The 26,958-nt window shown below is 45.3% G+C and overlaps 1 protein-coding gene across 1 annotated transcript in view; it reads right to left on the bottom strand.

The window, feature by feature from the left end:
* TTLL5 (tubulin tyrosine ligase like 5) overlaps positions 1-26,958 on the bottom strand; it is a 171,874-nt gene that overhangs the window by 70,793 nt on the left and 74,123 nt on the right. Inside the window, 4 exon segments of the mRNA XM_015418352.1 lie at positions 20,589-20,779; positions 22,601-22,990; positions 25,195-25,299; positions 25,939-26,066. Coding sequence (XP_015273838.1) covers positions 20,589-20,779; positions 22,601-22,990; positions 25,195-25,299; positions 25,939-26,066 — 814 coding nt within the window.

Here is a 26,958-nt window from a genome sequence, read left to right as displayed (position 1 = left end):
AGCCATGGAATCGCTATAACAAATACATGTTCAGAAGCAACAACTGTAGAATTAACAGAATGTTCTCTCGGTTGATGAGATACAACAACAAGCAGAAACAGTCTGCTCTTAAGCATATTTGAAGAACACCCACTGCAAGTGCTTCAAGGATTATGATAATGTAATATTGAAAAGTTAGCCCTCCTGGGAGAACCACAGTAAGCTCTCCTTTTATTCCATATTTCTTCTTCTGATGAAACAAGCTTTCCGCACTCTATTGTGCAACTGCTGAACAAGCAATACAAATAAAAGTTGCCAATCTGACGGAACACCCAGTGGGCTATTGTGACAAGAATGCTGGTCTGGATGTGGGAAACTAAAAATTCTAATATAAATGGGAAAAGCCTGTTTCCCTGGATGACAGTGGGCAAGACACTATGGGTGCGGTCACACAGTCCTTTTGATGGGGATTCGCTGCTGCTCCCTCTCGCATTTAAATTTCCCATTCACATGTGCCAATCCACCTCCCGCGCCGAAGCAGGCTCACTCCTGCAATGCTCCCGGTTTTTCCTGCCCCCGAGGAAAATCAAGTATTTTCTGGGTACTTCCGCGATTTCGCCGATCTGGACAGCCATCTATCGCAATGGTTGCAATTGGGGCCGTCTGACAATTCTTCCCTGCTATGAGAGTTTTTTTCCCAGGCTTCTGCCCTTTGAGCGCATGGGCATTCAGGTGCACGAGTGGGCCGGGCGGACAAGCGAAGTCCTCCGCAAAGGCGCTCCGGGCGACAACAGCTGTTGCTGCTGCTGCAGGCTTCGGAAGGGAGGGAAGGTGGAAGAGGAGGTGGTGGCAGCGCAGGGAGCGCGAGGAAGCGGCGGCGGTTTTGTGCACCTTTGGGTTTGGCAGCGGCTGCACAGGGGGAGGGCTTCTGTGGAGCGGACCCTGCTGGGATCTCAGGGCCGTTGGTTGTTGCCCGGCTTTCTCCCCTGCCGGGAGAGATTCAGGAAGTGCTGAGTTGGCTGGCAGGCGAGGCGAGGCGACAAGGGCTGCTGCAGGCTTTGGAAGGGAGGGAAGGTGGAGAGGAGGCAGGGGTGGCATAGGGAGCGCGAAGAGGCAGCAGCAGCAGTTTGTGCACCACTGAGGACACAGCATCCAGTCTGATTTTCCCCTCCAATTGTGAGCCTTTTTCCTCTTTCACACAACCTGTCTCCTGGGCCGCCCGGGTGGGCTGGCAGGTGAGTGAGTGAACGATCGGGCGGGCGGCGGAGAGAGGGGCCGGCTGCATCTAGTAGGTGCCCAGAGCCTTCTCGCGCAATGCTTGCAGTTCAGGGAGGGATGTGTGATCATCCCAAACCCCCCCCCCCCAAAAAAAAATCCCGATTAAATGTATAGCGGGAACAAATCATGATTACCCTTGCTGTGTGACCACAGCCTCTCTCAACCTGACCTATTTATACGATGCCTTTATATTCAGCTTTTTCCAACAACTGTCTTATCAAAGTGGCTTCCCATCAATAAAGGAACAGGGCTGCCCTCAACGTTGGGATCCCCTCCCCACCAGTGTTCCCTCTAAGCTGAGTTCCCTCTAAGCTAAGCTCACAGTTTTTTAGCCTCTGGCTCACACCTTTTGTCTTCGCTCAGGAAGGATGGCTCCAGAGCAAACTGATTTATGCAGGAGCCAAATCGACTGCTCACAACTTTAATGCCAGTAGCTCGCAAAGCAGAATTTTGGCTCACAAGACTCCACAGTTTGGAGGGAGCACTGCTCCCCACGCACAAAAAGACAATACAGGGCAAGGGACATAAAGGGGAAACAGTAGAGGAGGGAGATCAGCTTACAGTTTATTTGGTTCACAGGCTTGTTGCAAAAATAGAATGAAATAAGCCTACATACACCACCCTGCTTTTCTTAGAGGAACAGCAAGATAAATGTGATAATAATGCAGTCAAGATGTATCAAGGCTCTGGATATTTTGCACACACTGAAATATGGCAAACTGAGAATATCATTTAAGAGAAAAGGTTTCTCTCTCATGCCTGCAGAGGAACAGTTAAATACACAGGGAGCCTTAGTAAAATCTAAGCCTAAGCACAAGGCAGGAGGATGAAAAAGTGGGACATTAGAGATCTACACACACCATGTCCCATTCGCCTGCCAAAGAATTCCAAGCTGTTTGGGGAAAAACTGAGAGCTGCATGATGCATAATACAAACTACATGTAACTGTGCTCACTTTGCAAAATTTAGTTGGAATGAAAACCTCGATTTCCTTGGTAAAGCATTTGTGCATTCTGCTAGTTGTAAGGAGACAAACTTCCAGTCAGGAACGTCTCAGCCTTAATAATGTTCTCTCCTCCCAGAACCAAGGTGCATTGAAGCCAGCTGTTTCACTCTCCCATCTCATCTTTTCAGCTCTTCCCGCCACCCACCTTGGTGCATTTCGCCTCCAATACCGAAATGCTGTTTATTTTAAAGCTGTCTTTCCAAGTGAGGCAGGTGTGTAAACAGTTGAATGTGCCGGTAAGGACATTTCACACATTCCACGTAGACAGGTGTTTAAATTATAGCAGGATTAAATACAGGCAATAGATTCAAAAGCACACACACACAGCACAGAAGGTTTATTCGAACCAGCCCACCAGCTTGGTTCATTTTGATAGTTACTCCTCTGTGCACATTTGTTTCAGCTGCTATAATTAGCTTGCCAGATTGGTAGATTCCTTGGGCACTCCTGTAATACATTACTCCTCTACACAGCAGCTCTGTTTTGAATTACCTGATAGCCATAGTCTTGTAGATATATATATATGTTCACATGCATCAACATTCTTTTTTCCCATCAAGTCACAGATGACCTATGGTGACCCCATGGGTTTTCAAGACAAGAGAAATTCAGAGATGGTTTGCCATTGCCTGCCTCTGTGTCATGACCCTGGCATTCCTTGGTGGTCTCCCATCTCTATGCTGACCAGGGTGTACCCTGCTTCTGAAACCTGATGGGATTGGGCTAGCCTAGGCTAGCTTACTTTGAACTAAGTTTAAAGAAACAGGATATAAACAAAAAATGGAAGTAACACGAGTTGCTGGAAGAAATGGGATTTGTTGGCATAGGAACATTGGATCACATTGTTCCAGATGCATATTGAAGATGACTGATTCAAAACAGCTAGAGTGGTGTAGTGGCTAGAATGTGACCATAGCTGGGGACACCCTGGGTTCAAATCCACAATTTGCCATGAAACTCACTGGGTATCTTGGGCCAGACACATGCACACATATTTTCTCTATCAGCCTAACCTACTTCACAGAGGTTTTAGAACAATAAAAACTACTATGAGCTCCTTGGAAGAAGGGTAGAATAAAGCATTTAAATATGTAAAAGGAATGATTAATTCACCCTGGCTGTTGCAAGAAAAATGGAGATCAACCTGGCTCTACTCATGTCCAGGACACTTCAACTGCACTTTACCTGATCCAGCCCTGACAGGAAAGCAAAACATTATCTTAAAACTACATTTAGAAGAGCTGAAAGAAGTTAACCTGGTTCTGCCGACATTCCAGCTGGACAAATAAAAACTAACGATTTAAAAACAAAATCTGATTATCATTAGTAAATCAGCCATCAAAAGTGATTTAAAAAAAATAACCTAATTTAAAATGGAATCTGAACAATACAAAAATATTGTTTCTGAAGCTACCTCTCTTAGCAGGCTCTCACACATTCCTTTTCTTTATTAAAAATAGTATGCAAAATATCTTCCATAATTATCACACCATATATATTACTATAAAGGGCATGAGGCTTCAGAATAAAAAAATGCAGTGCACTTTTATAAGAGAGCAAGATTGTAGCTTATTTCACTGTTTATTGTATGTAATATCTTGCTCTTGTTTCTACTACTGTAATTTTTATTTTTTTGTCTGATTTTGGATTGTTTTTAATTTTTGTGAACATAGTCCTACTGCACTGGCTGTTGGTTTCTCATGTTATTTGACTGCATTGTCTTACAAATATGTAATCTGTTTTAAGCGTCAAAGAGAAAGATGAGCTATAAATACAGTCCTTATACTTATGGCTTGATACAGGGGATCAGGGATTGGCAGGTCACCATATATGTTATCCACTAATCCATCTGGGACCACTCCAGTTTTATTCCTAGTGACTACCTGCTCTGCAATTATCTCAATATTAGATAATTAGATATCACTCTGCCTACCAATCAAACAACATGAGCCTTTACCTTCCATCTCATGGAGAACACTGATCTTCCCAGTAACTATTACTAACCCTTGCTTCTGGTTGAGATTATTTAGCGGTGCATTGAATGGTACCAGGCCATTTTACAGATTTCCGTCAGGTTAAGGTTCAGTCAGGTGGGTGTTGCATGCTCAGCTTATCAGAAATGCATCCAAGAATAAGATGCCAACAAATTGTGTCCAACCAACTGATAAAACTAAGATGTGTTTTAGTGCACATTCTTTCTTCACTGAGAGCTCACTTCAGTGGGGAGTCTCCAAAGAGAAGGTAATCTTACTACCTTTCTCTTTAGCATTAGACATTATACCTATCGCCTTGTTTCAATACTCAGCATTCTCCCAATGCTCCTTTGTTCCTGCAGCAGGGTCTTCCCATGAAAAGTCTGGCCCTGTTATACAAAGTCAGCCCAGCCACCAGTCTCAGTCAAGTTGTGTGGCACTGGATGGGCTGGGCCAAGTTGCATAGTAGGAAATCTGCAAGGACTTGCAGGAAGTACCTTTCTTTCCCCTACAGTCTCCTCCCCACATTATTTCCCTCCTGCCCACCAATCAACCTACCTTTTATATCCCCCCCCACAATTTTCAGATCTATCATGTACTTCATTTGTATCCTACCTGCTCCCCAGGGGCAGCACAAAGCAGTTTAAATAATTCTTCCTCTCCGCCATCTTACCCTCACACCAACCAGGTGAGGTAAGTTAAGGTGGGCTTAAGGTCACCAGTGCGATTCTACAGCACAGTGAGATGCTAACCTGGGTCTCCCAGATCCTAGTCCGCAACTCTAACCACTACACCATACTGGTTTTCATGGGGTGGCTGATGTTCAACAGCAGCAAACAGCCAGGCCTGGGCATGTCATGAAAGTCACTTGGGGTTGCTGCCAGGCTTCGCCCCAATTAATCCTCCCTAAAAGGCCAAAACAGCCCTAAAAAGGGCCCAGTCCACTTCCCTTGCTTTTTACTGACAGAAACCAAGGCTTGAAGGCCAGTGATACTGTTGCAGTTGTCTAACAGCAGCCACTGAGAGCATTTGTTTCTTAAAGCTAAACACTGATTTTATCATGGAGGTGTTAAATTCCTTTTTTTTAGGATTTCACATTTTTTTGCAAACCTGGAGCTTTTCTCATGTTTGCAGAATCTGTCTTGTCTATCCATGGTATTGCCTCCAGATTTAAGTATCCACACGTGGGGCCACATTGAGAATTAGATATATTGATATCACTAAACTCTTACTGCAGGGGTACACGGAGCCCATCACTACAGTACTTTTCAAGCAGCATCAACAATTATGGATCTTCTTCGTGGTCTCTGTGCATCACACCTATGGGATCCAGTGTGCCTGCGCTGATCCAATTGGTATTGTAAAAAGCTCACAATGGGATTTTCGTGCCTCCACCCTGAGTCTGTGCGGGAACCCCCACTGCGCATGCCCAGGAGGGTGGGGCACAGACATCCCGCCAGTTCTTCTCTGACCGCCGCACTGTCAGCAGTTAATCTGTCAGTCAGTGATTTTTTTTCTCACGCCTCACGTCGGGATCTCCTGTCGTTTCCTTTTGTCTTCACCTTCATCTGATTTCTTTTTTTAAAAAAGGAGAGTGAGAACTTTTCTGAGTCTTCGGATTCTTCCTTCCTTCCTCTCCCCCCCCTTTCCCCCTCTTTCTTCCCTCACGCCTGAGATGAAGTATATGGATAAGAAGTGGGGGTGCTTCAAGAGGTGTGTCTAGTGTGGGAGTAAGTTAGCTCCTCGGGACGAACACTCTCTGTATTATCTGCCTTGGGAGTTGCATCGATTGGAGGGCTGCACTCTTTGCGTGAAATTTTCCAATCAGACGCGCAAGAATCAGGCTGCGAGGCTTAAGGTTGCCCTTTGGGAATCGGCGTTAGCCCCTTCGGCGCCCGCAACTATGTCGAAAAATCCCCCACTGAAGTCGTTGATGCCGACACCTCCCTCGATGGTCGTATCCACACTGAAGCCTCCTCGGCTGGGCAAGTCCACCTCCGATAAGGGACCAGTCTCTTCGATGAAACATTCATCCAAACCCACTTCTTCCACCTCTACACCGGCGAAGAAGAACAAAGCAGACAAGCTGGACAAGCAGAAGTCTCATAAGTCCTTCTAGGGACACGCAGAAGTCTCACACCGTGAGCAGCGTAATGATCCCTAAGGGTTCTGGACTGCCCCCCACTTCGCAGTCGTAACCCTCGTTGGGGCAACACTCCATACTGGAGCTGCCTAAGGTGCAATTGGTGCCTCCTATAGAGTTGCTGGATTCTTCAGTTAGGCAGTTGAACCCCCTGGTGTCGGAGATGAATTTGGACACACGTCCAATGTCGATATAGGCCTCTGAGGCTGATGATGTGATCCTGGCTGGTTCTGCTGAAGGACACCACTCTCCATCTGTCTCTTCTTGGACCAGTGATTGTTCATGTCCCGACTGTCGATATCGACCCCACGATCGTTCCTGCTCGCTCCTCCACACGGACGATTGATGTCAATGGGAAGGTTATCCGCACCGTTCTCAAAGGGTGTCCCATTCTCCCAGGCATGGCTACTCACCGAGGCATCCTTCAATGCCTGGTTCACCTTCCCAGTTCCACCACCACGCTTCAGTGTACCCTTCGTGGGATCACCATCCTCATATGCCGTATTGGTTTATCTCTTACCCACCACTGGCATCGATGCCATGGCTGACGCTGATGAGGCTGGAGGACTGTGGCCACCGCTACCGTCGGTCCTGCTCTCCACGTCGTCAACCCACACCATCTGCATCGATATCTAAACCACCACCATCCCCACCACCGAAAAGTACCTCCCCCCAAAGCCCCCCCCGCCTACTCCACCGGCTTTGCAGGGCACCGTACCAGAGCCTTGTCAACCTCCAATACCGACCCAGGAACCAAGGTCGCCTTCAGATCTCTCTTGGGTCACTTCTGATATCAACCTGAGGATGAATCGTCACCTGGGGACCCCTCTCCTCACCATATCAGACGATCTCCCAATATCTCCCTCTGAAGACCTCTCTTCCTATGAAGATTAGGTTAAACAAATGGCACATTCTCTGAGTCTTGCGATTATCCAACCTCAACCCTCTGTATCGGATGCTGTTTTCAATATCGTTCAATTGGATACATCCACACCAATATCCCTCCCCATGTCGACAGTCCTTTTTCAGGTGGTGAAAGCTCTATGGGACAAGCCTTCTTCGGCACCGGTGTCATCCAGAAGGCTGGATCACATGTACAGAGTGCAAGAGACTGGGGTGGAGTTCCTACATGTCCATCCAAAACCCAATTCCATGGTAGTCTCCTCTTCCTCAAAAAAACAAGCGTACACACACTACTCCTTTGGACAAGGAGAGTCGAAGGCTGGATTCCTTTGGAAGACGGTTTTATTCCGCTGGTGCTTTGGGGATCAAGACCTCGAATTACATTGCCTGCATGAGCAAGTACCAGTATTCGTTATGGGAGCAGTTTACTAATATTTTACCATCCATCCCTGAGGACAAACAGCACACAGCCTGGACCCTTCAAAAGGGTCAAACAGCTCCTGAACTCCTCCAAGCACTCCTTGGATACATTCTCCAAGACAATGTCATCAGCTGTTGTCCTTCGGAGGCATTCCTAGCTTAGGAACACCACCAGACACTAGGGCTTACATAGAGAAGCTGCCTTTTGATGGGGAAGGCCTTTTCCACTCCTCCACTGACACTGCTCTTCAGGAGATGGAAAAGAGCATCAAGGTGTCCAGATCTTTGGGAGTTTCCAGCCCTTCTAAGCAATACCGTCCGCGTTCCTGGTCACACTATGGCCCCAGACACCAATATAACAAACCATCTCCTGAAGGGACCTGGAGGCCTCGCCAGTCACCTGCTGGACAACGTCAGCAATATCCTGCAAAGTCCAGATATGGCTCTCAGCAAAAACACTCCCATGCGAAGTCTCAAAAGACTTCCAAACAGAGTCTTTGACTTGCCCCAGACTGCCCCCTCAGGAACCCACCCACCTCTCCCCATTTATTCCAACGTGGCAGGACTCTCGATGGACCAATGGGTTATGTCCGACCTGACCCATGGCTACTCCATAGATTTTTTGGACACTCCGCCTTTGCCTGTTTTTGTGGCCACCCCCTCCTCCCCCCGCTTCTACAGGAGGTTGCCTCCCTCCTAGCGAAGGATGCAATAGAACAAGTACCTACGGCACACAGAGGGACAGGTTTCTACTCCCGTTACTTCGCTGTCCCCAAAAAGGGATGGAGGCCAATGCCCAATCTTAGACTTACGCAGCCTGAACGCATTTGTAGAATACCACAAATTCAAAATGACATTATTGCAGTTGATTCTCCCTCTTCTCAAGGATCCTGGATGGCTACTATCGACCTCCAGGATGCCTATTTCCACTTCAATATCCACCCATCTCATTGGAAGTACCTCCGATTCACCATAGGGAACCTCCACTACCAGTACAAATGTCTACCGTTTGGTCTATGTACGGCTCCAAAAGTCTTTACCAAAACGATGGTGGTAGTGGCGGCTTATATAAGGGCATCGCCATCTACCCCTACATAGACGATTGGCTCCTAGTGGCAGACTCTTCAGTGCTTCTGGAAAGCCATGTCTCCCAGACGCTGCATATCCTGCCATCCCTGGGACTGCAAGTCATCTGGCAAAAGTCTCATCTGCAACCGGCGCAGTGGGTGAAGTTCATTAGGGCTGTCCTGGACTAAACAGAATGCAGGTCTTACCTCCCTATGGACAGAGCAGTGACCTTGTCATTTCTTGCAATGGAGGTCCAAATGAATGCCTTGTCCACAAGTCTTCTCATCCAACATCTGTTAGGACCCATGTCAGCCACCATGTCGGTATTACCTTTCGCCAAGTTTCATATGAGGTCTCTCCAGATGTGGTTCCTACAACATTTCAAACCACTTTGGATGAGCCAATCCTTTCGCCTCCAACCCCCAGAGGAGGTACGGGACTCTCTTTTATGGTGGACAGATATAGCCAACCTCAGGAAGCGCCTTTCCACCCACCAACCCCATGTCTCATACTCACCACCGATGCTTCTCTGTGGGGCTGGGGGGCACATCTCAACAGCCTGTGTGTCGGACACAAAGTGGGATGCCCTCACTGCATCCAACCACATCAATTTTCTGCAGCTGCATGCTATAAAGCTGGCTCTGCACTCCTTTCAGCCCATTCTCCAGGGAAGTTGTGTGTCTGTGCTGATGGACAATACCACGGCACTCAGTTATGTCAACCGTCAAGGCAGGATGGTATCCCGGAGCCTATGCCATCTGGCAATCAGTCTATGGGAATGGTGTATAGACAACGACATCTTCCCTGTGGTCATGCACATTCCTGGGACCTGCAATGTACAGGCAGATCTCCTCAGCAGAGATCTCACGCAGCACCATGAGTGGGAGCTAAACTGGACTTATCTCCGTCCAATCTGTCACAAATGGGGCAGACCAAGGATCAACGTCTTCGCTTCCAGAAGAAACACGAAGTGCCCCTTCTTTTGCAGTCAGGGAGGTGCGGACCCTCTCTCCCTAGGAGACAGCCTCCTGTACCCCTGGGGACAAATGCTGCTCTACATGTTTCCTCCTCTCCCTCTCTTGCTACGTGTGGTTCAGAAACTGGTCAGGGTCACACCAAATTGCATTCTAGTGGCTCCAAGGTGGCCCAGGCAACCCTGGTTCCCCATCCTTCTCAGCCTCTCCAGGGGTCGCCACTACCATTTCCCCAGAGCACCAGAACTACTTCTGGCAGAGGGCGGGACATTGCTCTGCCTGGGAGTAGACAAACTGAAATTGACAGCCTGGAGAATAGGCAGGTAACTTTCTCCGCTCGAGTGTCAGAGGTTCTGTTGAATGCAAGGAAAGCGTCCACTCGCCGTTCCTACCAAGGGAAGTAGTCTCGCTTTGTGTCCTTCTTACAACCCTCGACTACTTCGCCAACGTCAGCGGGCCTTAACAGAATACTGGACTTCCTGATCTCGCTCACTAACCAGGGCCTTTGCCACTCCTCCATTATGGTCTATTTGGCAGCCATCTCTGCATACCATGATAGACTGGATGGCTTCTCTATCTTCTCACACCCTACCTTGAAGAAGTTCTTACGGGGGCTCATTCACCTATATCCCCGTCAGTGCCCCAATGCCCTTGTGGGAACTGCCCTTGTTGCTCCGCCAACTCACTAGAAAGCCATTTGAGCCTATGGCAACCTGTCGTCTATACTACACAGCCTGGAAAACTGCGTTCTTAGTGGCGATTACATCGGACAGGAGGGTAGGTGAACTTATGGCACTCCGGCATGATCCCCCATACCTGGTCTTTCTCCAGAATGGAGTGCATCTAGTACTGGACGTTTCCTTTTTGCCTAAAATTGTCTCAGGATTTCATCTACACTCTGAAATTTTCCTACCTGATTTCTTTCCGTGCCCAGAGGGCGATGAACGCCTGCTCCATATCCTCGATGTCAAGTGGGCACTACTCTTCTACTTAAATCAGATGCGCCTGACTAGAAGGGATGCTACTCTGTGTCTTACTCCAGCACTTCACTGGGATTGAAAGTTTTGGCTATCAAAATGGATTGTGGGGACAATATGCCTATGCTACTTGCTTGCAAAACGTCTTCTCCCTGTACGTTTGAAGGCGCATTCTACCAGATCTATGGCAACTTCCACAGCTTTCCTGAAGGGCCCATCATTGTCCTCTATTTGCAAAGCTGCCACGTGGTCCACGCCAACCGTGTTTATTCGACATTACGCACTAGATGTTCGTACACAACACAAGATGGATCTGGGTCATTTGATTTTATCATCTGTGGTGCACTGAACTGACAGCACCCACCTCCAGGTGAGCCACTGCTTTTCATTCTCCCATAGGTGTGATGCACAGAGACCACGAAGAAGATAAACAGGTTGCTTACCTGTAACTGATGATCTTCGAGTGGTCATCTGTGCAGTCACACCACCCGCCCGTCCTTCCCTACTGCTGTCATTCTCATTTGTTTCTTTACATTGCTTTGGTTAATGGTGGTCAGAAGGAACTGGCGGGATGTCCGCACCCCACCCTCCTGGGCATACACAATGGGGGTTCCCACACAGACTCAAGGTGGAGGTGCAAAAATTCCATTGTGAGCTTTTTATAATACCGATCAGATCAGTGCAGGCACACTGGATCCCATAGGTGTGACTGCACAGATGAACACTCAGAGATCATCAGTTACAAGTAAGCAACCTGTTTTTTCATATGAGAATTATTTTACAACTAGCTCAAGAGAACAGAATTAGACCCAATTATCGTTTTCTTTCACGCATTTCTTGGGCTCTTTGCAGCAGCAGTACATTTGGGGGCATCTACATGATGTTGTCCACTATTCATCCTGCTTCTGTGTTTTCCACCATGTTGCTACAATCTTTCTAAAACCTGGTTTGGTATGCAGGGCCGGCTCACTCACCTATAGCGCGGGGCCATCATGGGGGCACCGGACTGAGCCACCCTCCCCCCACCAAAAGCTTCAGGGAAAGGGAAGCGCGTAGCAGAACCCCCCCCCCCCCGGGGCAGGGCGGCGGGTGGGGGTGTGACCACCGAGGCGAAGTCACCGCAGGAGCATGAAACCAGCCAGGGAGCCTTTCGCCAGCTGCTGCTGCTGCTCCCGCCGCCCCCGCCGCCTCTCCTCACAGGCTCGTGCCTCTGCCGCTGAATAAAGAAATGAAGAGGCAGACAAGAGCCCGCCACTTTCGCACCGGTTCCCGTGCACACTGCGCAGCCAGCCCGGCAGACACCCGCAAGCAGCCTCCTCAGGTTACCTCAGCATCCATTCGCAACTCAGCCGGCAGCAGGGAGAGGGACTTCTCGCCATCATCACCCCCCCTTCTCCTGCTGCCCCCGCTTGCCAGAATTTGTTTTATTTCGCCTTTGCAGGTCTCTGTTATGGTGGGGGGCACGTTTGGGGAATACGGTGTTCAGTGTCACTAAACCCTTTCATTCTTCAGAGGACAGCTTCCTCCTGCGGTATCTAGAAGTCAGATTACAGTGGCTGCGTCTGGGCTCTCGTGTACATGCAGTTAATGTGCATGGACTGTAAGGCACCATGCAGCCCACAGCCTACCATTTCTCCCAGTAGGGATGACCAACAGATTTACTGATGTATACGTTTCCCTGGGCTGCAGCTCACTTTATCAGGTGCATGAAATGGATTCTCATTCCACAGGACAAGCACACAACAGCCAGAAATTTTAAAAAGGAGTGGTGTTAAAATGCCAAGCAGTGAAGAAGACATAGTTTTATTGCATTTCTGTACAAAACTAATAGAACCCAAGATAAACTGAAAGATGTTAGGTAGGCATGTTGGTTCACAGAACTGCAAAAACAAAAACTGCATAACCAACCTAAATACCATAAAACAGTATGTAAGCTTTCAATTTCTCCGGAACTCATGATTAGCCCAGATGTTAATAAAACACATCCCGACTAGTCTTCAAGCAAAACAAAAATTAATACAGTAAATGTAGCAGCAGCCTGAAATGGAAACACTAAAGAGACTTTAAATTTCAACACCACAATTAACAGTATTTTTCAAAATGCTTTGTGATTTGTGTTTTTCTGTCTTTTTCTCACAATTAAAAAAAAAGAAATTAGCAATTTCAAAATTTGTGTTTTTCATTCTTCCTAAAATGCATTTATTTTTGAGAAATGGTGGGCGCACGGGGGGGGGGGGGTGCCAGAAGGGATCTTTGCCTAGGGTGCAAAATAAGCTGGGGCCAGCCCTGTTGGTATGATCTTTTTGGAAAGCACTTTCATATGCTGTGTGGATTGGAAGGTGTGCATTTCTGCAGGTCCTTCTCACTGCAGCACCATTTTCCTTGCCTCAGACTCTATAGTCACTACCATTCCACACACATACCAGAGAGCTTTAAAAAAAAAAAGAATTGGGGATTGCTATAGCATTACAACCATCTATTGCCATTATCTACTAGTCTCCAGCTTTCGTGTGTTTTTTTTTAAAAGTTTACATCTCTAGCCCTTTTAATTGTGGAGCTATAAGGGGAGTTATAAAGGGAGTTATAAGGGAGAAGGCTCTTGAGAGTCCCTTGGACTGCAAGAAGAACAAATCAGTCAATCCTCAAAGAAATCAACCCTGACTGTTCCCTGGAAGACCAGATAATGAAACTGAAGCTCAAATACTTTGGCCACCAAATGAGAAGGGAGCACTCACTGGAGAAGACCCTGATGCTGAGAAAGATTGAAGGTCAAAGAAGACGGGGACGACAAAGGATGAGATGGTTAGACAGTGTCATCGATGCAACGAACATGAAGTTGAGCAAACTTCAGAGGACGGCGGAAGACCGGAAGGCCTGGCGGGAGCTGGTCCATGGGGTCGCAAAGAGTCGGAATCGACTGTGCGACTGAACAAGGGGAAAAGGTTTTCTTTAAGTGAAATTTTGGCATTCTGTGTGGAAGCTGCCACAGTGAGTTTTTTTCACAGCTCCATCTGTATGTAGGGTTGTTGCCAGGTTTCTCCCTGGCCACTGGTGGGGGATGGGTGAGTAGGGTTGCTAGATCCAGGTTGGAAAACTCCTGGAGATTTGGGGATGGAGCCTGGGGAGGACAGGGACCTCAGTGGGGTACAATGCCATAGAGTCCATCTTCCAAAGCTTCCATTTTCTCCAGGGGAACTGATCTCTGTAGTCTGGAGATGAGCTGAAATTCTGGGGAATCCCCAGGTCCCACCTGGAGGCTGGCAACCCCATCTGTATGTACCAGATGAGCTGACATGCCCCTCAAGCATTCTGAAAGCATACCTATGAACAGTCATGGGGGGGGGTGGAATAAGGTTAACGCACTGGTGATATGCACTTGCATTATTTGGTTTCTACAGGAGGCTGGGGATGGGTCATGACTTAAAATGCCATTCTGCTCATAACTGAGGTCTATTTTCAACCACACCCATACAGTACAAATCTGCCCTGAGGCAAGTTCATTTCATGCATGTATTTGCATTTGCAAATAAGAGGCAGAAGAAAACAGAAAGCAAAGACTAATATGTTTGAGAGGTGTGAAATCTTTGCGTGTACCAAAGCTGATCTGGCTAAAGGCCCATGACATTCCTCCCTGCTTGCTGAGCTTACCAGCTTACAGGATATGCACATGCATGAAAAAAGCATAAAAGTGTTCTAGTCTCCAGAAAATGTTCCAGACAAAGACCTGCCAGAGACATTCCTGGGAAACCTGACAAACTTGCAGATTCGTTTGTACTGTATCCAGCGTATGCATTCATTTAACTAAGGGGGGGGGGGAGGCAGTTTGTGCTGCAGCGGATGGCTGAACTTGCCTCTTGCTGTTACTGAGTCAAGCTCTGAATTAAGTACTCTCTGCTTCAAAACTTCTCAGTGGGAGCTATTTCAATAGGGCATGGAGATGCCAAATGTTTGATGATCAGGGGATAATCCTTCCCACAACAAAAGTTCATTGAAGTTCAGCCTGGTTCAGCTGGCAGCCTCCTGCAAATCACAAGGTCCATTCCAACAGCACAAAAGCCTCAGCAGCTGGAGAACAGAAGGAATGGTACTGCTCCAAAGGCACCTTTAGTCGATTAACACATTAGTCTTCAACTGGCAGGTCATGGACCGCACCCACTACTATTTTTATTTTAAGTAAACAGAACAAGACAGAGTGATGGGAAAGACAGTGAGAGAAGGAGAAAGGCTGGGATAGATGGCTAAAAGTTAAAAATTGGTCTCATGTTGCATGCTAGGGTTAAAGACGGGAGCCTGGCCTAAAAAGGTTGAAGAGGACCGTTTTAAAAGATTTGCTAAACTTGGTCATCTTAATGAAGATGCTACATCAGCAGTACTGGAAGAACAGACATTAATATGTGATTCTTCCAGGGAATCCGCACTGAACAGAGGGAGCAACAGAATCCTTCTAAGATTAAGGTTATGCTAATTAACACAATCTGAAAGGCTATTCCAAATTGTGGTTCTCTGCTGCACTGGAAAGTGAAAAGCCATTTTAAAAAAATTGAAAGACTGTAGGAAGAAAAGAGAAGTTTGGGAGGTCCTTCAAATGGCTTGCCACTTGAGGAAATTAAATCTTGTTAGCATAAATACTATTGATCACCTGCCTCTTCAGTTTTACACACACAGTTGTAGTTCACATAACTCACCCTGGTCAAACTAAGTCCAGATGCAAGGAACAGGCTGTAGTTGGATGCAGTTTTCTCTGACAAGACTGTCACCAAGGAGAACAGCTGAGTCCAATTTATTTATTTATTTATTTATTTAAATTTATAACCCGCCCTCCCCGCGAACAGGCCCAATGACACCTTTAAGACCAACAAAGTTTAATTCTGGGTATAAGCGTTCGTGTGCATGTATCCAGAATTAAACTTTGCTTGTCTGAAGAAGTGTGCATGCACACAAAAGCTTATACCCAGAATTAAACTTGCATGTTTGTTGTTGTTCAGTCGCACAGTCGAGTCCGACTCTTCGCGACCCCATGGACCAGATCACGCCAGGCCCTCCTGTCTTCCGCCGTCCTCTAAAGTTTGCTCAATTTCATCTTCATTGCATCGGTGACACTGTCTAACCATCTCATCCTTTGCCGTCCCCTTCTTCTTTGCCCTCCCCTTCTTTGGCCTTCTATCTTTCCCAGCATCAGGGTCTTCTCCAGTGAGTGCTCCCTTCTCATTTGGTGGCCAAACTATTTGAGCTTCAGCTTCAATATCTGGCCTTCCAGGGAACAGTCAGTGTTGATTTCTTCTAGGATTGACTGATTTGATCTTCTTGCAGTCCAAGGGACTCTCAGGAGTCTTCTCCAGCACCATAGTTCAAAAGAATCTATTCTTCGGCGCTCGGCCTTCCTTATAGTCCAACTCTTGCAGCCATACATGACTACTGGGAATACCATTGCTTTGACCATGCGGACTTTTGTTGGCAGGGTGATGTCTCTACTTTTTATCATGCTGTTTAGGTTCGCCATCGCTTTCCTCCCAAGGAGCAGGCGTCTTTTAATTTCATGACTACTGTCACAGTCTGCAGTGATCTGGGATCCCAGGAACGTGAAGTCTGTCACCACTTCCACGACTTCCCCTTCTATTTGCCAAGGAGTGATGGGGCCGGATGCCATGATCTTAGTTTTTTTGATGTTGAGCTTCAAGCCCACTTTTGCGCTCTCCTCTTTTACCCTGAGCAAGAGGCTCTTGAGGTCCTCTTCACTTTCTGCCATCAGAGTGGTATCGTCTGCATATCTGAGGCGGTTGATCTTTTCCCCAGCAATCTTAATTCCCGCTTGTGATTCATCCAGGCCAGCATTTCGCATGATGTACTCTGCATATATATTAAATAAGCAAGGTGACAATATACATCCTTGTCATACTCCTTTTCCTATGCTAAACCAATCAGTTGTTCCATATCCGGTTCTAACTATCGCTTCTTGACCCTTATACAGGTTTCTCAAGAGACATGTGAAGTGGTCTGGTACTCCCATCTCTTTAAGGACCTGCCATAGTTTGTTGTGATCCACACAATCAAAGGGTTCAGCATAGTCAATGAAGCAGAAGTAGATGTTTTTCTGGTACTCCCTTGCTTTCTCCATAATCCAGCGAATGTTGGCAATTTGATCTCTAGTTCCTCTACCTCTTCGAAACCCAGCTGGTACTTCTGGCAGTTCTCTTTCCACGTACTGTTGAAGCCTAGCTTGTAGGATTTTGATCATGACCTTGCTAGCGTGTGATATGAATGCAATTGTGCATGGATCACTGCCTTGACGTGGCGACGGGGCTTGTGTGGTTCGATGAGGCTGTGGGCTATGCCGTGTAGGGCCACCCAGGACGGACAGGCCACAGCAGAGAACTCAGACAAAGAGTGATCCCCTGGAGAAGGAAATGGCAACCCACTTCAGTACTTTTGCCAAGAAAACCCCATGGACAGTAACAAAAACTTGCAGAAACCCAGAATTAAACTTCGTTGGTCTGAAGAAGTGTGCATGCACACAAAAGCTTATACCCAGAATTAAACTTTGTTGGTCTTAAAGGTGCCACTGGACTCAAACTTTGTTCTGTTGCTTCAGACCAACACAGCTACCCACCTGAATCTGACTGTATAGTAGTCACACACTGTGAAGCAGTTGAGGGACTTGCAATGATTGGAGTTCAGCAGAAGGCTGTTACTGTAAGAAACCTACAGGGGAGTATTCACACTCACTATTTTCCACTGAGGGTCAAGAGGACTGCCCAGGTTTTCTAATCATTATCTTTCTATCCAAATGAAAACACAAAAACCTCCATGGGATATATCAGTGCATTTACAGGAAACCTGGCTGCAAGATTTGAGCACTGCCTGGCTCAGCAGAGATAGTTTATTCCAGCCTGGGTGGTCTGATGTTATCCCTGTGATCAGACTCCCTGGATGGAAGAACTGGAGCAGTTCCTAGTGATAGCCAACCCCTGAATTCTCACACATTTGTTCACAGAGAAGGACAGAGAGCTCCTACTGTGGTTTCCCCTCCCCTTTATCAAGTTGGACCAATTCAACACATTTTTCTGTTCCCTATCATAACCACAAAGGGCTGCAGCCTAAAAGAAAATAGCAATACCGCCTGCCCGTATCCATACACCACTAACAGAGACCTCATGCAGATCCAGTACCACTTCACAGTGTATCACACAGAAGGGATTTTTGGGGATAATTGGGTATTACGGTGTTTGCTTAGAGAGGCATCTTGCATTGAGCATACTGAGAGTTATTTCCTGCTTTTAGTTTTCTGAGCATGTCTAAAATCCAAGAGAAGCTACAGGCTTCATAATGCCCAGTGGGATTTTTAAAAATTCAGACCCCTTTCCCATACTACAGAAATGCCCCTAAGGTGAAGGAAGGTAATCTTGCCTCTACTTACAGGGTAAACACAAATCCAAAGCCTTGTTTAGTATGTGGACTAAGATGAATGATTATATGACGTGGTCATGGACAGCTCCTCATATTGAGTCAGACCCATGGGGTTATCTAGCCAAATACTTTCAGTCCTTCTAGAAACAGCTTTCCAGGATTTCAGGCAGTGACTGTCTCAAGCTTGCTGCCGAGATCCTGCCGCCGAAGATGTCAGGAACTGAATGCTGAACCACAACACACACAAATTCCTTTCGCCTTAAACTGCTGTGTTAATAAAACGTCTGTACGATGCACTAGAATTCAATGGAAATGTTTTCTTTGCTAGCTCTCCCCATACTTCCCATGGAAATACAAATAAAACTGCAGTGTTAGGTCAGCTTCCCAAAAGTAGGAAAAAGCAGTGCTGCAGGATGAGACTCAACATGGTATTTTCTTTAGCAGAATGCAAAACAAGACTTGCATTTCAAAAAGAGCAAGTTTCAGGTTCAACTGTAGCACCAACAACTCTAACAGGAAGACATAAAACTGTGACATCACATGCTGCAATGTGGCTGCAGCCAATCCCCTTACGTCTCAGTCAGACTTGAACAATGTATTTCAGCCGACTGAAAAAACCAAAAGGCAAGCTTTTAATGCCAAGACAAAGCTGGAAATGATCAAATACTACAGAGCTTCCAAAACGATCTAATTATTTCATCACAACTACTTCAGCAGCCTCACACATACCAATGCTACCTTGTTTAGAACAAGAGAAAATATATATATGAAGTGAAAAGGTAGTGGGAGGAGAGAGAAAAACCTGTTAGCTTAAGAATGTAACATGAACAGGACTTCCAGACACAATTTAGTCATCTTCAATACTATCCAATTTAAACAATTCCAGGCAAATTTGGAGAGGAATATGCTTCCTGTTCACTTATTTTGTTGATTTTAGCTTTCAGGGTTAGCTGTCCATTTTTATACATACTGTGGGCCCCTTATGTCCCATATAGTCATTGCTGAATACCAGTGTTAACAGAGTAACATTAGTGGTACTTATTCTTGTTGGTCACGTAAATGCTTGTGTTGCAGTTCATTTCTAATTTTACAAAGCAATCATTATTGGCAGTTACAAGAATTTGACAGTGTTAGAGTTAAGTGCTGTGGCAGCAAAGCTCTTTGCTATTTTACCACTGGTGGTAAGTAAGCATTCTACAGCGCTATCCTAAGCACAGTTTACACCATTATACGTCCACTGAAGTCAATAGGCTCAGAAGGACATAACTTGGCTTATAAAGGCCCTGCTAGCCATGGAAACATTAACTGTAACAATTATAACTAGCAAAGGCAATTAACATGTTACTTGATGCCACAGCTATCTTTCACCAGCCTTCAGAGCAGTCAGCACAGTTTCAAGAGCTGCTTTAACACTGCTGCACTGTGAGATAAGAGAAGAAGAAGAGAAAGGATTGGATTTATACCCCGTCCTTCACTACCCGAAGGAGTCTCGGAGCGGCTTACAATTCCTTTCCCTTCCCCTCCCCACAGCAGACACCCTGTGAGGTAGGTGGGGCTGAGAGAGCTCTTTCGAGAACTGCTCTTGAAAGAACAGCTCTGAAAGAACTTGTGACTGACCCAAGGTCACACCAGCAGCTGCACATGGAGGAATGGGAAATCAAACCCGCTTCTCCCAGATTAAAGTCCATGCTCTTAATCAGTACACCAAATAAGAGAAAGGAAAAGCAGGAGATGCCATCACCACTGCTACTGATGCACAGCATCTTTTCCTCCTCAGCCATTCTGCATCCAACTCCTTAAAACAGGAGCTCCCATTTGTTCCAGCATCAGTTTTTGCTTAGGGAGAAAAGACCAGGGTCTACTGCAGCAAGTGAGCTGCAGCTTTAAGATGACAGATGCACCTGCTGAGGACAGCAGATTAATAGCTGTGATTGCTTCTCCAAGAGCCTGAGGAAGGCAACAGGAAGCAAGCCCCTCAAAGCCTCTCCCTTCTTTAAAATTCTAGAAAAGATGTGCCCACTCACAGATTTACAAGCTCCTTCAATGTGAAGTACTATTACTGATAATTGCTTTCATGATGCTAATTATGTGGGCCATAAAACTTGGAGCCTGGAATCACGGTTTGCTCTGTTCTTTTTGGTATCTTTGTCTCTTAAGCAGGGAAAAAAGTAGATTCCAACAGGAATTCCTTAAGTTTTCTCTGGAACCAACCCCCCCCCCCAAAAAAAGATTTTCCTGAAATTTCTCATCCTGCATAACAACCTCTGTGGAGCCAGAAGAACATTTTAGAATGACTCACACCCATCATTAAGCACTGTCCAAAACCCAATAAAGAGAATTAACCCTGTTCAAATTGTCCTCACTTATTCATAGACCATTTCCTGTTTCTGATGTCTTGCGAAATTCTTCTACCACTGAATCCAATTACGTTTCCAAGTGGAAAGTAAGGCAGCTTCGCATTACCTGCTGAGTAAGGAGGCTGATGTGGCTGGGAGGGGAGTACTGCCTGGCTGCCTGCTTCTCTGCCAGTCGCTGCAGCTCTGCAGCAACGATGGTGTGATTGTAACGCTTGCTTAAGGAAGAGCCGTCTTCTCCATCTTTAGTTATCCTGGCAGATCCACCACGCTGTCTGCTTGGGCTGCGACTGCTTGAACCTGCTAAAGATGGCAAAAAAGTTTACTCTGCTGCAAACGATTGCTTCCTATCTAGAGAAAAATGAGCCTCATGCTTCTGAACAGGACAAAAGGCAAACCTATGTATGAAGAAACTACGGCACGATGTCTTTTGTAGAACTCAGGAAAAATTGAATGAGATAAGAGATCTGTGACTGGATTACCCAAAGTCTTTAGCTTTCTTGAAAAGCAGCAACAAGGTTTGTGGATTTAGACTGAGGCTATGGCAATGGAGCAAGGTGGTGGTCTGAGACAAAAATCACACACACATGCACACACCCCTGGTCAGATGGCCCATCGTTTTCCCTGCTAGAGCTAAAATTAGGTGTGACCGGGCAATCCTAACTCTCCCCCCTTCATTATAATTATTGTCCTATCACTGTGCACAAAGTAAGTTTTAAAGCTGCCATTTTTACTTTCTAGCCAAAGCACCTTTCATAAGGAATCCTGCTCCCTACCTCTAAAGCATAAGAAATACAAATAGGAAAAAATTATAATATTTGAAAAGCCATAAAGAGAAATAATGAAATCTAGAAGGAATTTTTAAAGAGCTACCTATTCAGAAATTATTAAATATCTACTTTAATAACTGGAAACTTAGATACCACATCAATGAGATCTGTTGATATATTTAAAATAAAACAATGTAACATAGTTGGATTTAGAAGCTGTGCTACTCAAGGAAAAATAATCAAAAACTATGAAAAAGAAGCTGCTGTCAGAAATTGAGGAAGTATGAAAACTAGAGAAGGGTTAGACATATTACAGGGACAGGCATGCATTCAGCTCACTTCTGTGGGCCACCAGTGAGCTTCTCATGAAATACAGCACCAGTGCCATCTGAGAAAACTTAACTAGTATTGCTCAAATAGGGGGTCTACACAAGCCTATTACAGGTATATTTTGTCCAGGCAAGTCTATAGCTGTGAGGTCACTTGGCCACTGGCTGTTCTTGAGTCATTCCACGCACAGGACAGGCATTGTGCTGTTTGAAAGAGGAAATGGCTAGAGATACAGACATTTCTTGAAAGACAGAGACAAGAATGCAAAGTAGAAGAAATACCTAAAAGCACTATGTTGTTGTTGTTGTTGTTTTAAAAATGGTATTTTTGAGGGAAGAATGCTGCAAAGAAACAACAGGAAAGCTACAACTGACTAACAACTGAAAAGGAAAAAAAAGCCACATAGCAGTGAAGCTCCCAGTGGCTGACATCCTGACTGGACAGCTGAAAGGCACTGAAGATGCAAAAAAAGAACCCCATCCCTAGAGGTGTAGCAGTTCAGAGCTTCCCTTTTACACATATTGCCCATGCAGAAAATTCTGGGGCTACCAAGAGTTGTGTACACATTACTGGGTAATATGACTAGAAATGACCACTTCATTTTTAAAAGCTCTTTCAAAAGGAGGACTGTTCATTTCCCATTCATATTTTGATAGATTCTTTTCTGCTGCCCTACTCTTGGCCCTAAGCAGTTTCACACGGGTAAACTTTAATCATCGCTTCCTGGAACTATCAGGGGCCACTGCCAGGCTGCGCCACATGCCAACAGCAGCTAGGATGAAAATGCAAAATGGTTCTATTTTATATTTCTGGAAGCTGCCAGAATTCTCAAACACACATATTATCAACTTAGGACTTCAGTGGAGGTCAATTTCTGAAGGTGACTGGTTATGATTTTCATCTAAGCAAGACTCTAGTAGAAAACAGGTAAGAATTCCCCAGGCTAGATGCTTACACCACTGCAAAGCAAATGCACTACTAACATTCTGCCAGTTAAACAGCCCATATGCCAGCAACTCACCTGCTTTTGCTGAGGACGGCCGAGACAATCTCTGGCTGTAGATCTGCATGGCACTTTGAAAAGAAGAGAAGGGGACAGAAGTGTAGGTGCCAGACCGACAACGGGGTAAACCTGCATTGTTTGACGACAGGCGGGGTGCATTTTTTGCTGAGTTAGACCAGGTGTCAGGTGCTGCACTTTGGAAAGCGGGGAAAGGAATCAGTCTAGACCCAGACGAAAGAGAGAGAGTTGAGTGATGATCCAGCACTTCTGCATTTTCAGAGGCAGCAGTATGAGAGGATGACTGGGTGCTGAGGCTTTGTGGGGGGATGGCACCAGGAACACATGAAGCGGTAGTAGATGGGGCAAGTTGTGGTGTGCTCTTTTCATCTTCTGTTAAAGAGGGGACCCCTGTTTTTTTTAAAAAAGGATACAACCAAATTAGGATGTTTCATATTTTTTCACATTTACGTAAACTGTTATCTCCCAGCCCAGTATTTTATCAAAAAGATAATTAAAAGCTGTTTTTTACTTGAAAGCTTCTGGATGATTTATAGATGTAGGCCTGATTCAAATTGTTCAGCACCCCTTGCACTCTGAATTTCTCCCTGCGTTCCTGGTTTACAACAAATCATAGTGTGATGTCTGAATTGGGCATCACAGAGCTTTTCCAATTCAAATATCATGGCAAACTGTAGCTCATCACAAGCTAGGGAGAGAACTGAAAAATGTGAGGGGAGAGAGAGAATGTAAACTGAAGGTACAGCTCTAGTAGTCCAGCCACTGCCTTTTAACCAGATGTCATTAAATTACCTGATTATCCCCTCTTATTACAGTATTCTGTTAGTATAGAGACCTTCTTAGATATTCATTTATAACCAATCATCATCCATGGTGTGATGATTGCACTGTGGCCCTAGTTAGGTGATTTAAAGGTCTCTGTAAACCGCTCCGAGCCCTCGGGAAGAAGCAGTATATAAATCGAATGTGTAATGTAATGAAATGTATATTTGCAACAAAGTGCTGATTCAACTTTTAAATATAGTATGCACCAATGTTTAGCGTAACTAGAGCCAGCTACATACACAATTACAATCAGTTATCTACACAACTTTTGAGGTAGTTTAGGCTGAGAGTCTGTGACTGGCCTAGGGCCACCCAGTAAGCTTCCATGGCAGAGTGGAGATTTGAACTTGAGTCTCCCAGATCTTAGTCTGACTCTGCAAACACTACACCACACTAGCTGTTAATTCTCCTGGACTTCTTGGTGGCTTCTGATACTGTCAATCATGGTATCCTTCTGGACCACCTTTCAGGGTTGGGACTGGGAGGCAATACTGTGTGATGGTTTATGTCCTACCTCAAAGGCAGGTTTTAAAGTGTGGTACTGGTGCCTCTGGTCCACAGTGTCCTGCTAGGTTCCATCTTGTCTACTATGCCTGTTAACATGTATGTGAAACCGCAGGCCTGGCTGTGCAGAGAACCAGGCTAAGCTGCCATCAATATGAACAAGGCACTCAGCTCTACTTCATACTTCCAGCAGATCCCAGGGAGGCTGTGGAAACCACAGGTGCCTGGAGGCAGCTTTAGGATGGCTGAGGGGTGATAAAATGAAACAACGCCAGCAAAACAGAGGAGTTATTTTTGTGGAGAAGACTGACACAGGAACTAGGATGTCTCATGTTCTGGATAGAGCTGCACTCCCCCTAAAGGAGCAGGTTCATAGCTTAGGGGTACTGCTGGACCCAGGCCCCTTGATGGATAAACAAGTGGCAGTGGTGCCTTTCACCAGCTTCCATGGGTGAGCCAGCTGCAGCTCTTCCTAAGCAAGATCTTGCCCAGGATACATCTAGATTAGATTAATGCAATGTGCTCTACATAGGGCTGCCCTTGAAGACTGTTACTGTTCGGAAGCGATACCTGGTACAGAATGCATTCATTTCTCAAAAGCTACAGGTGCTGTTTCTATCATTTTGGGAGGTTTTGACCTCATGTATCTTTTTTAGATTTCAGATTTTTCTACAAACCTGGGGCTTTTCTCAAGTTTGTAGAAAGATCTGTCTTGCCTGTTTGTGGCTCCAGTCTCTGGATTTAAGTACGTAGAGATGGAGCCATGTTGAGAATTAGAGATATTGATGACATAAACAATTAAAAAATACTGACATAAAACAATTACACATTAAAATCACTTTTAAACGAATAGTCAACATAAAACCTGGGAAATTTTAGATATTCTATGCTAGCCAAATATCAGTGGGAAGGTGTTCCACAACAGGGACAACACTACAGAAAAAGTATGTCTTGGATGATCACCCAGCTTACAAACAGGGATTCCGATGACCTACACAGTAACTGGGCAGGTTCATATGGGAGCAAGCAGCCCTGCAAATTACACTAGTTAAAGTGTAATAGTAACACTGCAGAGATCTTTACAGTAAAAAAAAAACAGAATAGCAGATTGATTGTTCTACCATAAATATTTAATTGACAGTGAAAGATCTGCTAGGAAATGTCACTTACTATATTCTTTCAGATCCTAATATCCAGTAACCCATTCCCAGTGCCATATACTGGGAAACCCAGACTTTTCCAAATTTGTTTGGATTTTCACTCACTGTATGGTTTGGCTTCTGAGGGTTGTTCACTTCTCAGCTCCTCTACCGCAGTTTCCTTACCAGCTGGTATTTCGGGCTGCTGTTTTTCAGCTTCTTCCCTCATTCCTGAATGATGTTAAAAATGCAGTTTAGAAATAGAAAAGAAAACAGTTCTAATTACAACCATGCTGCGGGAAAGCTTGAAGGACTGCTGTCCAATTATCTATTTCATACACGTTTATAACTGTCAGGGCAGCATATATTGTACTCCCCTCCTCCATTTCATCCTCAGATCCACCATGTGAGATTGCTAATGCAGAGAGACAAGCAACCCTATCACTACTTGCTAATATATCATAACTTCATACTGACAAATAGCTAAGCACAGAACTCCATCCAACCTTGGTTTTTTCAAATAACCTGGGGAGGGGGGGAAACCCAGTTAGGTACCACCTCTAAAGATCAAAGACCTTGAGCTCCTACTTGCTCCACCAGATAATCTGTATATCCCTACCAGTGAGGCAAATAGCATCTGGAAGAGGGGCCTGTTTCAGGTCAGGAAGAGAGTAGGGGGGAGATAGGGGATAGTTAACACATAGTTAACACACTATGGGCCCAATCTGAACTGAGGGTCTCCAGGTTTGCAATATTGCAATAAAAGCATTCATGAATCTTCCAGCACCTTGTCTGGTTTAACATGAGATTTCTCCACACCTCTATGGGAGGCCACTGTTGACAGCAGCCAGCCGCAAAAAGAACACTCACCTCCCTTGGCCTTGCACTCCAACTGGCTGCCGCTGTGCTTTGAAGCTCCAGGATTCGTTCCTAGGAAGACACTTGCTGACTTATTCTTGTGTGTGTAAAATGTCAACACCTCCTCCAAATCACTTTCACTGAGATGAGGAGAGAGTAAAAAACAATAAAGAACTGAAGTGCCAAGGCTTTACTATGTGGTGACATAACAATGGCAATATACAAGGATTAAGATAAAAGAAACAAGGGAAGGAAAAAAGGAAGAGACTAAACTGATTCTGGTTATGAGGAAACTTGTTCAGAGGAACTGTAGCTGAAATTCTACACAGGACTGTAGGATCATTCCATGACTAAGTAATATAGCTCTTATATGTCTTCATTTAAGTTCTTGAGCGACAGTAAAGGTCTAGCTAGGCAACAACTGCAGTCTTCACAGAAGTGTTCATTTAAATGTACTCTAAGGGACTACTCAGATTGCAGGACATGTTAGATGGATCTTTTTCTATTATTCCAAGTCTTCAGGCCAAAAGCGTGGGGGCAGAGTTTGGAGACCTAGTAATAATCCAAAAAGAAAAAGAAAAAAGGGACTGGCTTAGGAATAATCAAAAGATGATGCATAGTCCTAGAGAATTTTTTTTTCACAACTCTCAAAGAAATAGTGCATGTGTCCATTGACAGACATATTAAAAATTCCACCCCAATAACCAAGATCCCTCTCACTCTAGGGATCAGTGCCAAATGTTCAATTAACACTACTCTAAACTACACTTCAGCATCTTTGTCATAGAATGAGAATTTACTGTTGTGTGGGAAACCATTAAAAAAAGAAGCAAACATGAACAAATTCTTCATGTCCACAGTGCTGTATACCAGATAGTGTTTGCCTCTACAAAAACACAACTATTCACTGTCAGTATAAATAGCTAAGAAAAGTGATAAGACTAATATTAATTATGAGCAGAACTTGGAACCAAGCAATACAATATATAGATGTCTCGAGCCCAAGAACCAGAGATTTTTGCCCAGCAGGAA

The sequence above is a fragment of the Gekko japonicus genome, unplaced genomic scaffold, assembly GCF_001447785.1.
Source record: "Gekko japonicus isolate JY-2015 unplaced genomic scaffold, Gekko_japonicus_V1.1 scaffold3, whole genome shotgun sequence".
In the NCBI taxonomy this organism is placed as follows: Eukaryota; Metazoa; Chordata; class Lepidosauria; order Squamata; family Gekkonidae; genus Gekko; species Gekko japonicus.
The sequence above is the reverse complement of the archived record's forward strand: the minus strand, read 5'-3'. Positions and strand labels throughout refer to the sequence as shown.